Source organism: Toxotes jaculatrix, chromosome 9 (assembly GCF_017976425.1).
Source record: "Toxotes jaculatrix isolate fToxJac2 chromosome 9, fToxJac2.pri, whole genome shotgun sequence".
Lineage (NCBI taxonomy): Eukaryota > Metazoa > Chordata > Actinopteri > Toxotidae > Toxotes > Toxotes jaculatrix.
Window position 1 is genome coordinate 28,024,065 of NC_054402.1, and position 15,249 is coordinate 28,039,313.

At 42.4% G+C, this 15,249-nt stretch overlaps 1 protein-coding gene across 1 annotated transcript in view; it reads left to right on the forward strand.

Moving 5' to 3' along the window:
• The window catches only part of bcas3 (BCAS3 microtubule associated cell migration factor), a 294,717-nt gene extending 289,222 nt beyond the window's left edge, over positions 1-5,495 (forward strand). Inside the window, exon 24 of the mRNA XM_041046203.1 lies at positions 3,745-5,495. Coding sequence (XP_040902137.1) covers positions 3,745-3,893 — 149 coding nt within the window. The 3' untranslated portion in view covers positions 3,894-5,495. The remainder of the gene's footprint in view (positions 1-3,744) is intronic.
• The last annotated feature ends 9,754 nt before the right edge of the window (positions 5,496-15,249 follow it).

The following is a 15,249-nucleotide window of genomic DNA, read 5'->3' on the forward strand; positions in this document are numbered from 1 at the left end:
GGGTGTCACACTGGCAGCCAGTAGCACTGAGCCGAGGAGCTGGCAAACAGGAGCAGTGCAGGGCTGCAGAGCAGAGGTGAGGCTCAGTCTCAGTGGCTCCAGCACTTGTCTCTGCTTGCCTGGAGTCGCGGCTGGAAAAATGATATCATTGCAGATGACCCATATTCTTACAGATAAACCCCAGCACTGTGGTGTGTGTGCTGTGATACTGTGCTCATGTGAATGTGAGAAGCAGAAGATGTGTTTTCTAAAGTACAAAAGACCAGTCAGTTTGAGATGATCACGCTGGTTGTGTACAGCTAGACAATATTATATAGCCATATATCAACATATACACTCATTGAGCACTTTATTAGGAACATCATACCAATACTGGGTAGTTCCTCCCTTTGCTCTCAATCAGCCTCACTTCTTCATGTCATTGACTCAACAAGATGTTGGAAACCTTCCTCTGAGCTTCTGCTCCATGTTGACATGATTCATTACATCATTCAAGCTGCCAATCTCCTGTTCTACCACATCCCAATGGTGTTCTATTGGACATTCAGACCATGACTAATTGGTATTAAGGTCCAAAGTGAACCAAGAAAACATTCCCCACACCATCACACCACCACCACCTGCCTGGACTGTTGACACAAGGCAGGTTGGGTCCATGGATTCATGCTGTTGATGCCAAACTCAGACCATACCATCTGCAGCCTCAGCAGAAATCCAGATCCATCAGACCAGGCTACGTTTTTCCAGCCTTCATCTGTCCAGTTTTGGTGAATCGGTGTCTCAGATCTCTGTTCTTGGCTGACAGGACTGGAACCTGACGTGGTCTCTGCTGTTGTAGTCCATCAACAAGGTGTTTCTGTCCTCAGAGCTGCTGCTTCACTGGATGGTTTTTGTTAAGTGTTAAAATCCCAGGAGATCAGCAGTTTCAGAAACACTCAAACCAACAATCAGGCCACAGTCAAAGTCGCTGAGATCACTTTTTTTTTCATTCTGATGTTTGATGTGAACATTAACTGAAGCTCCTGACCTGTATCTGCAGGAGTCTATACATTACACGGCTGCCACATGATTGGCTGCCTGGATAATTGCATGAATAAGCCGGTGTACAGGTGTTCCTAATAAAGTGCTGAGTGAGTGTATGTTGTATTTCTCCACACTGTACAGCCTGCTTCAATTCTTCCAACCTCATTTCCGTCATGGCATCATTTCGAAACCACATTATCCCCCCCACACACACACACACACACACCACTAACTCCCAGCCCTGTAACCTCAAAACATCCAGGGAAAATAATAAATAAACTTATACATGAATACATTTACCATTGTCATTTTTACCAACCACAGAAATCCATACATCAATAGTATGCTGTTTATTTCTATTTATTCAGCTCATGATATATCCATACACAGTATGACCAAGTAAACAGTTGATATATAACAGGTGTGACACATTATCATTACAGTTGCTGTTTCAGTCTCTGGCAGTGTGTGGTATCAGTATTATTATCCTGGGTTTCAGTGGAGACATATGAAAGCTCTTTTATAGGTTTTATATCTTGACTGATATAAAAATCATGGAAGAAGTTGGTTAAAAAAAATTATTAGCAAACATTAGTAACATTGACCAATAGAGTACCAGCACTGGCCCTAAAATCCAAACACTGTCTGAGCACAGAGCACTGCGAACCGCCAGTCCTCACCTCTGCCTGGGATTACCGCAGCATTTCTGCCCTTTGTAGTGTTGGGGAATTAAGGAGGAGGCAGCTGGGAGGGCGGGCAGGCGGGCGGCTGGGATAACACCACAGAGTGGCACATTGCGTGTTAGCCTGGATAATAACAGTGTGGTTTGTATTAGGTTTCCTGGGCTAAAGTAAGAAGCGCCCACTTCCTGCATGCCCTCCGTGACAAAGACAATATCCATATTAGCTTCTGAACATCTGCAGGACGTTTTAAACACACGCTGTGGTTTTCTGTCAGTGCAGTGTGAATTTGAAAAGACTCCTAAAGCTAATTAGGCCTCCTGTTCGTCTCAAGGTCACTGATGTGTCCTGCACTTAGAGTTTTTGACGGAGCGAAACATCACCTCGAAGAGCAGAAAGAATTTATAGCATGTTACTCTGGCACAGTAAAAACTCCAGCAGTGGAAACTGTTTTAAACTGATACCAGAGAGAAACTGTAGGTCACAGCAGACTGCAGCTACAGACAGTTACAGAGAACGTCTCAGCTTTCACTTTTTTAATGTTGTTGCAGGCCATTGTGTCAGCTAACTGTTCTCGAGTTTTCTCCCAAAATACATCTCATCTTTGGTATCAGTCCTATCAGTGGTTTGTCCTCACAGTTAATCATGTGTTAATACTCAATTAGCAACAATAGTATGTGGAATCCTTGGGACTGGGCACATCCCAGCTCCTGTACATTGTCCCCGTCCTCTGTCAATGTGGTGTGTGCCCCAAGCATCAAACGTCGTATTATATGATGTAACACTGTGTCCAATGTGGCTGTTGTGTGTCGCACATTGATCAGGAATTATGTTTTTGGAAAGATATTATGGGTCACCAGGCCAGAGGTTCACAGAGGAGGCCCCCCCCCCACACACACACACACACACACATACCTTTCTCTCACACATCCTTTGTCAAACGAGCTGATTGGTTGCTCCAGCTCCGGTAGGTTTAAAATATACAAGAAAAAAAAATGCTGTATAAGTTGTAAGTACAAGTATAAAGAAACAGCCACATGAAGGAACCCACTCCCCCCCCCCCCCCCCGTCCCGTCCCGTCCCCCCGGTTTTGGAGAAACATGTCATACCAAATATCAGCCTGTGGCCCTAATGTGTGGCTGAAGGTCTGTCAAATGAAAATGTTTGATAATCTTTGATCATCTAAATGAATTGTAACCATGTGTACTTTTGCTCTCATGTACATGCATCAGCAAATCCTGCTCTCCATTTCACTGCGACAGTCCTACGCCAACATGTACGCACACACTGCTGCGGGGCGGTCCAGGCGACAGCAGCAGATTAAATGCAGCTAGACACACACGATGGACGTCGCAATACACCACATGCATCACGGCCCTAATATCGCGCTGCCACTTACACACATGCCATTCTATCCATACATCAACAGATATGGTTTACAGTGTGTAATAACAGTAATAAATTCCTTATGGAGAGATCCTCGCCAGAGAAGCGTGGTCAGTGCACAGTGAGGGACGCTGAAGGGCTGAAGGCCTGTGGAGCTGCCAGTTGAATTGTCATCTTTTGGACCATCATTTCTATCAGTTAGAATAACAGTGTACCCTCCAAAGTAAGATCTGGGGACACAGCAACATCACTACAACGGAACAAGAAACAGTAGCAGTCAGGTGATCAAACCAACAGTTAAACCAGATGATCTAAACCACTGTATGTGGAGTTTAAAACTGGAGTTGGTGTGGAGTTGGACCTGGTGTGTTGGTAATGATCCCTCACTGAACATGAAACATTTTCATTCTACCAGAAATGATGCACGTCATAGTTTATCGAGATTAAAATACAATGACAACATGTAGGGCTGCATCTCCACCACTCTTTTAACTACTTGATCACCCTGTGATCGAACATGTTGTGCTTTCCAACTCAACGTTCTCTCTCTCTCTCTCTCTCTCTCTCTCTCTCTCTCTCTCTCTTTCTTTCTCTCGCTCTCGCTCTCTGTCTGTCTGTCTGTCTGTGTTGGTCTGTGTCTCTCTCTCCTCGGCAGAGCTGCAGAGGGAGGGCAGCATCGAGACCCTCAGCAACAGCTCGGGTTCCACCAGCGGCAGCATCCCACGCAATTTCGAGGGCTACCGCTCGCCCCTGCCCACTAACGAGAGCCAGCCTCTCAGCCTCTTCCCCACCAACTTCCCCTAGCGTCCTGCCTCTGCTTCAGGAAGAACCACCACCGTCCAGCCCACCTGACCACCTGACCACCTCCCACATTATCTGTCCACCCAGCACCACACTGACACGCTTACTGTGTGGAACTAAAGCCAAACTGTGTCGAGGATTTGTGTTTGTCTGTACAGCGTTTTGTTTTGTGTTTTTCTCTTCATCTCATACAGCTGGTTACAAATCAGTGTGATCCCAGCTACACACAGTGTTAACATTTCATGTCTTGCATCTCTTGATTTCTTGGGTTGGGTTGACTTTTTTTGAACTGAAGCTGTCAGTGGCTGTAGCTTTTGCAGATTTCCAGCCATTTACAAATTGACCATTTTGATTCCAAAATCATTCCAAAGAAAAGTGAAATTGAAAGTGTTTACCCTCAGATTTTATTCACGTCGGGGGGGTGAAAAAAATGACTGCACAAATTTACGGTCCACTTTCAAAAACTCCTCTCGAAGATCAGTAAACCAAATTGGAAGTACAGATAAAATTGTCATCGCAGAGCATTTGTGAACTTCCTTTTATTTTCAATATCAGATTTTTAATAACAGACCAGTATCAGCCCAGTAAATCAATCTGACCCTGCCTGTTACCTTGTTGTGTTAAATCATAAACCAGCTGACGTGCAGACGTAGCCGGAGACCAGCCGTCCTCTCCTCTCTGCAGCTGATGTCTGCTGTTTCCTGAGCCCACCGTCATGCTTTGTGCGTGTGTTTGAAGTTTTAACGGTGTGCCTGTTGTCTGAATGAGCCATAAGAAAGGAGGCGCAGACAGAGGGAAAATGTTTATTCCAGTCAGTGACGTGTAGCGACCCTCCCACCCTCACCCTCCGCGTGTGTTGCTCTGCTCTCGTGGCCTCTGACTAAATGTTTTTGATTAAATTTGGTCCTTTCATGCCTTTGATTTTCATGTAATTACATTTGACAAAAGATGCAGTAACGAGATGACACTATTACTAAGTGGCTGAAGTCATTTAGATGTTTACAGTGTAATTGAGATATGTTTCTGAAATCATTTAGATATATTTCCCCACTCAGCCTTTCCAGATAGTAAATTCTGATTGAGCGCAGCAGTAGAAGCTTGCGTAGCCGTCATGCTATATTTTGTACATTAGCAAGTTTTGACCAAAATCTTTTTTTCCTGCATCTAGTTATAGATCTCTAAAAAGAAAATGTATTTTCCTTAAATGTACTAGCTTTGCTCATAGCAGAGAAGATTGACTTTGATAATCAGAAATGTCTTTATTAAATACACTTTGCCTGTTTCTTTGTCTTTAGCAAAACGTTTGACTTGGTGGAAAATGAAATGCACTATTTACAGTCACCTTAGAAAAGATATGAAACGATAAGAGTAGTGCAACAATCCCACATGTCTAAGCATTGTTGGACTGGCTACATGTCATGAGGGCCCGGCTCAGCCTCTGAACGAGGGCATGAATCTACTTGTTCTTACTTACGGAGTAAAATGCTCATTTGTTAAACTGTAAGATTTGATTTGTTAAATACTGAGTTGTGTTTCTTTCTTTCTTTTTTCGTTTTGTCCTGCATTCATGCGAGTAGAAACATAATAAAACTGGAGGAAATGAAACTGTCTCTTTTTTTTTTCTCACTCTTATTCCTTCTAATTGTGCCGTTCGGATTTCAACCACAGCAGTGACCATCAGCACACAGTACCACTGGTAATTAGTACCATATTTTTTACAGGCAGTTAAGTGTTGTTAAAGGGACTTTTTATGGGCGACTTTGGCTCTTTGTTCTGAGGGAGTGGAGAAACAAGAGGGGCATGTTTATTTCTCTGCTAATCAGTGCAAACCTCGTGTACGAATTTTTTTTTTTTGCCTTTTTTTTTAATGTAGTAAAATATTTAACTGAAGGCATTTGAAGTAATTCAAAATAAATTAGATTAGCAATGGATTATTGCTTGTATGCTTTATTTCATCTCATCGATGTGTTCATAAGCTTAATGGTCATAAAATTTAAAAAGGGGGTTCTTGCCCAGCTCGAATGGAACGTGTCCAAAAACTCAGAAGAGATGGCCAGAAAAAAAAAGAAAAATTGCACAAACAATGAAATGAATAACTTATTACAACTCAATGCCTAAAACATTTTTGGAATTAAAAACAGTGAGTCCGTATTTCCAGCCCTATGTATTTGAAAATAAATTCTGTTACAGTATGAGCAGTGGAACAGACCTGGATGCATAAAAAAAACTATTACTGTTGTTACTATTAATGTGATAATTTATGGTCATATCACAAGACTACCTCACCAATAAAGAAGATATAAGCTTGATCCACAGCAACGTTCAGCATTATGCAACAAGTAGAAGAGGAAAACTACAGTTTGCACTTGAAACCTTTTTATTTGATTCCAACATGTTATTCCAAACATTTCACATTGATTAATATCTGCAAAGATTAAACGTGGAGGAAACCTTTTTTTAAAAAAAAAAACATGTCATTATTCACAGTATGGTTTGTGTTTAACAAGCATGCCACACACTAAGAGGCTGAAAACTGATGCACATGGTGTCAGTTTCTAACAATCAGACACTGACGAGGCTCCAAACGGAGAGAATCCACAGCGAGCCATGAACTCTAAGAAACTCCGAACTTCGAACCTCGCAGCAGAGCGTTCTGTCAGTGACTCAGAAAGACATGTGTCCTGTTAGAGTCATTGAGCACAACAGTAAATCCATCCTCACTGTTTTAAGTCACTCAGCATCAGAGAATCAGCTTCCTGAAATGTATACGGAACAAACTTTAAAGGCTCCAGATCCTAACATCCAAAACCTCCTGACAGGAAACGTGAGGTGGTGTGAACTTTCAACAAGAGAAACACACTCAGCTCTTATCAATCGTCTCTGGACAAAGTAAAGTTTTTATAATTCTGTTGCATTGGCGATGAATGAGTGTAACATATTCTCCTGGTTTTAGCGTAGCTTCATCACTGGACTTTAGCATTAGCTCGGTTAGAGCAGCAGTGTCACGGGTTGGACACTTTAAGTGGAAACATCTCATATCTGAGTGGAACATAGCACACCATGCTAGCTGCTTAGCCCACATTATGCATGAATGATAGCATGGCTCCACTCGCTCTAGCAGTTACTATGCTAAAAAGATCTTAGGCTCCATGTTAAGAGTTTAGCCTCGACTGTGTTAAATGACAGCAGGTCAGCAGCAGATTCTCATTTATGCATGATAAACATTGTGTTTTATAAGAATTGTAGATTCACTCTGAGGGAAATTGATCATTTCAGTCGCTCAGTGCATCGTTTTTCAAACAGTTTTTAGCTTCACGTGTGCAAAGTGCAGCGCTGCCACCATCCATGGTTTCCAGTTCTAGACTGAGCCACTTCCCAGACCACCTGCTGACTTCATTTTCCAAAAGCAACCAGTAGAGAGATCTCCCCTGTGTTTTTGGACCTTAGGGAGTGTGTTCCTTTTTTTTTTTAATTTACCGGTATTTAGTTGGGTTTTTTTTTGGGGTGGTTTTTGTGAGCAAGTGCCAATATTTGATGCTGACTCACATAATTGTGTTGCGTGCTAATCACAGCGTTCAATCTGCAGAGACCAGCTGCCCTGAAGTAAATACTGTGCGTCCAAATTCAAATTAGTAAGATCATCATTTTTTTTCTTCAGCAAATTGCTTCTTTTGGATACGTGACAGCACTGTGCTGTGCTCACATTCTCACTTTTTTTGTTTTAAGTTCAAAGCAACACTAATTTTCTATCATATGTTCATATGTCCTTTTTTTTACTAAATCAGACATGAATCATTTTGGATTTATTTGCCATGTAACCCAAAAAAAAAGTAACTCAAAAATCAACAAAATACTATTTTTACTACTATTTTTATCATTCAGGATAAAGTGCATTTATACCATATACATTTTTCTGCTCTGTCACTTTAGTACGGTCACTTTAATGCTCCACTATCCACCTGTTGATTTATATTGCAATGTTATTACTTGCACTAGTTTGTACATAACCATATCTGGTATACTCCTAACATAACACTTAAACACACTGTCTTGTTCATATTGTATATCTTGTAAATAAGGTCCTAGCTTTATCTTACTTTATCTTAATTTTTGTACTTATATTTTACCTACATTTTTTACTTTATCTTATTTTATTGTATTCTATATTTTTCTTTTATATTGCATGACTCTTATTGAAGTTACTTTGTGTGTATGCACCAAATCACCAAAGCAAATTCCTAGTAATGTGAAACCCTTTCACTTACATGGCCTTAAACCTGATTCTGGTTCTGATTTTATTGTATATGAATCACTGCTTAATATGAGAAAATCAGTTTCTAGGTTGGTATAAAAGGCAGATGTAGGTCCACACAAATGTTTCCCTCATTCACTATTAGATATTTGCTCAAACAAAGCAAAGCAGAGAATGAGAACATGAGAACAAACGTGGGAGGGAGGAAAAAATTCACCTGGTTGATTTTGAGATTTGATTTAGAAGTTGAGATGTAAAAGACTTATCTTTAGATGGATGATAGACTGTTGCTAAAAATACAGTCATTAAGGAACATTCGTTTATTGGTAAAATAAATTAATAAATAAAAACAACATGATAGACATGCAGCTAAATTAATTACACGGGAAAGTGGAACAATGACCAGAATGCATTACAATGCTTTTCTCTGCAACTGAGCGTTCACTGCATGTCGGACTTACCCTAGATGATACCATCAATCCATCTTCACACTGAACCTTTACACACCGTCCAGTCCGGCCTGTGACTGCTGATAAAAACACTGTGACAGCAGGAGGTTATCGGTTTGCTTTGCATGACCTGGAAAGACATGAGATGAAATTCAGTCCCTGAAAAAGTTGGATTTCTAAGAGTCTGCACAGCACAGAGGGGGATGGTGTGCTGAGGTGTGAGGACATCAGAGTAATCAGTCGTCCTCTGATAAGGTTTTTATTCTGAGTAAAATAAATCATTTTGATTCTTCTGAGGTCTGTGATTTGCAGTGAGAGCTGCATAATTCAGAGTGATGACACTGTCCTTCACAGAGGCGTGTCCACAGACAGCTGATTGTCTCTGGCTCAGAGTTGCAGCAGAGAACTTCTACACATGGCTCTGGGCCCAGTTTGAAATCCATGTCATGGAAACATAAATCCTGAAACTGCAGATAGATCCAATTGTACAAACATCTAAATCAAAACGTTTTTCAGATGAGCATGAAAATTATTAATTGTGTCATCAGGATAATTCTAGTGAGACCACAATCAGACCACGTGTAGGCCACTCGCAGGGCCCCTGGAGGTCCTTGAACCACATTTTGAAAGCTGCTGGCACAGAGACAACACCGTCACCATTAAACTCACTATCAGTGTATGGAACTGGATCTGTGCCGTGTAACATCGGTCCTGAACAAAGCCGGAGATGTGCTGACTGATCTGAGCTCAGTGTGCCGCTCTCAGGTAGGAGGATGGAGATTAGATGCGAATCGGGAACATGAGCAGCATTTTTGTTCTGGATCAGCTTCGGGATCATCCGCCATGTTTCTCTGTCTCAAGAAACGGGTTTATCAGAGTCCATTTTCAGCGCTGGTCCGGGTTTATTAGATTTCACAGGGCAGCTAATAAAACACGCACCTGTGCAGAGGACGAAGCAGATCAAACTCACCTAAACCCGGTTAAAAAAAAAAACCATCAGAGGCTCAGATCATTAGAATGGTATACGAATGAATAGTTAGTGTCACATTATTCACTGCATGATGACACGTTTGTAGATGATTTATTCAGATTTACAGCGTCTTGATGCTGCAAATAATTTAATCTTTTAAAAAATCATCCTCCATATTTCACTCATTCATGGCGTCATAACCTGTTGAAACCTGATATTTTCAGGACACTGAATAATTTATAAAATAAATACTGATTTGTACTGATTTTGCTGCTGCTGCTGTGTCCGTAATCAAATCAACACCAATATTTGACATTTTAAACAAACCGAAGACTAACTTTTTTTTTTGATTTTGAGAAGCTGAGATGAGAAGTTTAAGAAGATTTTGTGGTTATTATGTTCTTTTGTGTGTGTGTGTGTGTGTGTGTGTGTGTGTGTGTGTGTGTGTGTGTGTCTCCCCTCCTCTCAGTGAATGAAAGCAGGAGGATAAACAGCCTCTCCCTCCGGCCTGCAGGTACACCCTCTGCTCCTCCGCTGCGCTCCTAATGTGATTCAGTGCTCCTTCGCTGCAGCTGCTAATTCAGTTTCTCCACGCTGTCAACACATCTGCAAAACACACAAAAGACCTTTTTTTTTTTTTTTTTGCTTTAAAAAAAACGTCTCCACGAACATAAAATAGTAGTAAATATTGTCAGGTGGTTAATAAAAAATAAATTAAAAAAAAAAAACCCGGAGCCTTAATGTTTCCTGGCTGAGAGTCAGTTCAGAGCTGCTCTCCTGAACACAGAGGAAACTCACATGTAAACACATACAAATTAAAATAAATGTTAATTAAATGAAGGTATTTCAATTTTTGCGCAAATGTGTCTATTAATAAAATACGCGGTTTTTCTTTGTTTGTTTTTATTGTTGCTGTTGTTGTTGTGGTAATGAAATCGAAAAGAAATAAATGTAGAGGCAGGTGAATGAATAGGAAAATAACGGGCCTAAAGCAAACTTTTTTTAGACCGTTTGTGCAGATGCCTTTGTTTTTCTGTTTCAGAGTAAAAAATAATTTTCAGTGTCTGCGTATCAGTCTCGGGGACCCACACATTTCTAAAAGCCGTTTACAGACCGGAAACGGTGGATGTATGAAAGTGATTTTTGAGAAAATGATTCAGTACAATCGAATTTTATTTTTCATTTGTTTCAGATTTGATGGACACACACAAAAGAACCATAATAAAAATAAAAAATCATTAACGCAATAATTAGTGGTTTAAAAAAAAAAAAAAAAAAAAAAAATCAGGTCACAGGGGGCCCCACAGCGCCCGTCAGTTCTGTGGGGCCCCGCTGAAGGTCAACTCCAACCGGAAACCCGACGACGGAGGAGGATTGTTTTATGAAGGTTTCATGGAAAATGTAGAGACTGTAATTACAGTAGTGAATGTGAGAGCACGCGTCGCATCCAGGGGTCGTGTTTGTCGTACCTGTCATGGCTGGGTAAAAACAGACTCGCGCGCACATTTCTGAGGTGCACCGTGAGTTCATTCACCTGTGGCCACACTGATTTTTCTTATTATCAAAGATTTGCAAAGTCGGGTTCGGGGACCACCCAAAGATCTCTGAGGCTCTTTAGTACAATAACCTGTGGCATAATTTGACTATAATTCAAATAAGCGAAAATGATCCCCATCAGATAATGAATGAAAATGATTGCAAGTGTAAAGAGTTTCTCTGAGAGACTAAGCCTCATCAGGCTGTGGTTTAATAAGAGCCGCTGTGAGTGTTTATAGAATCGAAGTGGTGGCTGCTCTGACGCCTGTGGATGTGACAGCTCTGTCACTCTCCTCCGGCTCCCCTGGGTCGCTATAGCGCCCCCACCTGGTGGTCTACCTGTCAGTCAGACGCACCTTACAGCCTCCATATCTACGGCTGCAGTGTGTGGCAGGGTGGCTACGGTTCAGATCCGTGCCTGGGAGAACTGGAGAGTGAAACAGGCTTTGGGGTTTTGGGGGCTGGCAGGTAACAGGACGTGAGTGGTTGTAGTTTCTGATTGAGTTTGTCATGAAGTCGTGTCCGGTAAAAAAAAAAAAAAAAAGTGTAAAGGTTTGTTTTATGGCACAGATGTGACGCATCCGGTGAAAAGCATCGCTTTCATAGTGTTGTTCCAAATAATATGATAGTACGGTCCATGTTAGTGTGTGTGTGTGTGTGTGTGTGTGTGTGTGTGTGTGTGTGTGTGTGTGTGTGTGTGTGTGTGTGTTGGGAAGGGGTTGAGGAAACATTTTTCCTTTTCCTACAAGTGAGAACTGATATGTTTAATTTAGCAGAGTGAACTGCAGAGGAGTTGGAGGAAGTGGAGGAGATGAAGGTGAGGAGGAGGAGGAGGAGGAGGGCTGCTAGTAGTTGCAGGAGAAGGAGGAGGGAAGAGGAGAAGGAGGAGGAAAAGAGAAAAGGAGGAGGAGAAGAGGAGGAGGAGAGGGCCGCTGGTCGCCGGGTTTCCATGTGACAAGGGGAAATATGAGGGACTTTGACAGGTCTTAAACGGTCTGGCGCCAAGGCCTCAGTCTAGCCGCTAAATATAGCCGGAGAGATGATGCAGGGAGATGGGAGGAGAAGATGGAGCGATGAAAGGAAGAAAGGAACAATGTCGAGGGGGAGGAAGAAACTAACAATACTCAATTATAGACGAATATATGGTGAAAACTGTCCCGTTCTGTTGTAATTAGAGCGTCTTGGGCTCGGATCACTGACACAGGGGCCAAATCAGAGGAAGGGAAAGAAAGACGCTTTTAAAGCACATTGTCACATCTGCACCTGTATTATGTTGAATTGTGTTGTATTATATTATATCGTACTGTACTGAGCGGACGGATCAAGGACACGGGGAGAAAAAAAAAAACTTAAGCCAACTTCCTGTTGTATAGGAAGCGTCATACAAGCTGTTCATTGACTTTAAATACAGCCTCAGCTTCCAGCGTGACTGACAACTCTTTGCGAGAAATGTCTCAAATTGAGGCTTCCAAACTTGCTTATTTTGACCAGTTTCAAAGGATAAGATGATAATTTTTTTTGTCAATATCTAAAAATTATCAATGTATTTTTAAACTCTCAGCTTCAGAGGAAGTCGGGGGCCAAAACTTCTGAATTGGTGCTAGTTTTTTAAAAATGTCTCCAAACTTCATTTTGCGCATATTTGCGAGAACTTTTCATCTCCACGGTGTTTGCTTCTCCTCTACACCCAGGACATACACTTTCCCGAGCATAAGTAGCATATTTACAGTCTGCGCACCCCCCAACTTAGAGAATCTGTTAATCTATCAGTACAGTGCTGCTTCCATGTTGATCCACCAGCAGCTCAGAGCGAGTCCTCCTTCGATTTAATGACTTTTAAATCGCGCGTAATGGAGATTTCTGTACCGCTGAGGGCACAGAACAAATAAATGGTGAGTAATTTGCACAAGCATTATTGATACAATTATCCAGCTGAGTATTCCGGCAGGGGAAAAAAACCGTTATCCACCTCCATATGTTGCTAATCTTTTTTTTTTTTTTTTTATTCCATGTAAAAGCTCCGTGCGCGCTTGCTCCAAAACTCTAACAAGCCGCCGCCGCCGCTGCCGCTCCCACGGCGCTCCTACATCTCTGTCATTTCATAAATCTCAAGTTGCAGCATTCCAAACAAGTCAGCTGTCCAACCAAATTATAACAGATGCACACCACAATCTAACTCTGAGGGAAAACTGTGAGGTATGTGGGAGACATTCTTGATGATTTTACATTCTCACGTGAAGCTGATCTTCACCGTCATGTATTTCCTCAGCACCTGGCTTGACTGAAAATCTACTTTTTTTTCTCCACATTGTCACTGAACAACTGGCTGCAGTTGATGTCTGCGCTGCGGTGAAGAGGCTGTAGAGAAGAGAGGAGAGAGCGGGGGGGGGGGGGGCTACTTTGCGTCTGATCTAATGTGTTTCCTGGGCTTGTAGAAACTGTTTTGGCTTCCATGAGGTAAATTGCGCTCCGCTGTGCTGTAGCTGCTCCTGTCCCGAGCTGCTGACTCTTCACGCATCACGCACGGCTGTGATCAGCCCTGATGGAAGCTGAGCAACAAGTGTGTAGCAGAGTGGAGATGTGCAAACATTTCATGCTCTTAAATCATATAACATGCTGTGTCTGACACACAAGTGCGGGCTGATGAAACTCTTTGGAGTTGCAGTTTTGGGTCGCATTTCAGGATGTCACTTTTTCTTTTTTATTTATTTATTTTGTTGCCTTTTCTTTTTCTTTTTTTTTTTTTTTTTTTTTTTGAAGCAGTGTGATTTATTTTTCACTTCAGCAGTGACCAATTAGCTAAAGTATCAGATGGATTTTATGTTTTAATAATTGTGTAGTTTTAGGTTATTATATTATTGATGACATTTTTATGGCCAGTGAGAGTTGTTTTTTTTTTTAAGCGGAAGCTTGTAGACAAGAGTTACATGGGGTTAATAGGAAATGCGCAGTTGTCTGTGACAGTCTCATTCAGAAGGATTATCACTTTTTGTTTCAGTTTTCGTCGAAGTGACGCCTGTGGCCAACATCACGGTTCCATCCTGCCCGGGGAGAGCAGCTGTTTACCCCCACCACCCTCCCCTACATATACAAAAAAAAAAAGAAAGAAAAGAAATAATAATAATAATAATAATAACTCACATCTGACACCGAGTCATGACTGAGGCAGAAAAGTGGAGCGGAGCCGCAGATGAGGCTGCTGAGGGGCCGGAGGCGCTCGCACATGCAGGACTTCAGGGTAAATATAAAGAGACAAGAGATTGTTCTTGTTGTGGCGCATCAGCCGACTGGCGCCGAGCGGCTCTTCGGCACAAGCTGAGCCCAAGTTAATCAGGAGCTGCGGCGTTGGATTTTTTTTTTTTTTTTTTTTTTTCGAAAGGAGCTCAGCAGAGCGGAGTGCAGGGAGGCTGGTGGGGATGGAGGGTGGGGGACGGGGCGCGGGGGGGCGGTTGGGGGTTTTGGGGGAGGTGGGGGGGGGGGGGGGGTGTTGTGGGGGTCCGTGGTTCCCGGAGTCCCCCCCACCCACCCACCGCCACCCCCCCCCCCCCCCCCCCTCCAGCTCCACTGTCCCCTGGTTTGACAACAAAATACAACCTGTCGGAGATTACACGCTGCCGCGGCCTGCGCTGAGCCCCGAGACCGAGCACTAAATCATCTCATCGCTGCGAGAGTTTGATGTGGAAACAAACTATTCACCACACACACACACACACACAAAAAGAAAAGAAAAAAAAAAACCAAAACACCGCGTTGTAACAGAGCACTGTAACAGCAAGAATAACACAACTGCAACCGCATTTATATTATTTAGCCTCATTAAAAAAAATCTAAATATGTCAAAGACATGTAACTTTATTTGCAGCCAAACAAGGAAGAGTCGGTATCGAAGTGAGCACTCACCGCTTTCCTCCTCTCTGATTTTTCTCGCAAAATTCATTCATCTTTCATCTGGTTTCCTCTTTTTTCTTTTTTTTTCCTTCCACGCAGCATCTGGGTTTGTGTTGTTTTGTTTTTTTTTCCAGTGTTGTCTCTGTGTTACGCTGCTGCCGCCGCCGCCGCCGCCGCCGCCACTGCGGCTATTGCTGCTGCTGCTGCCGCCGCCGCTGCCGCCGCCGCCGCCTTCCCGTCAGCTCGATCAGGGAAACGCACAGA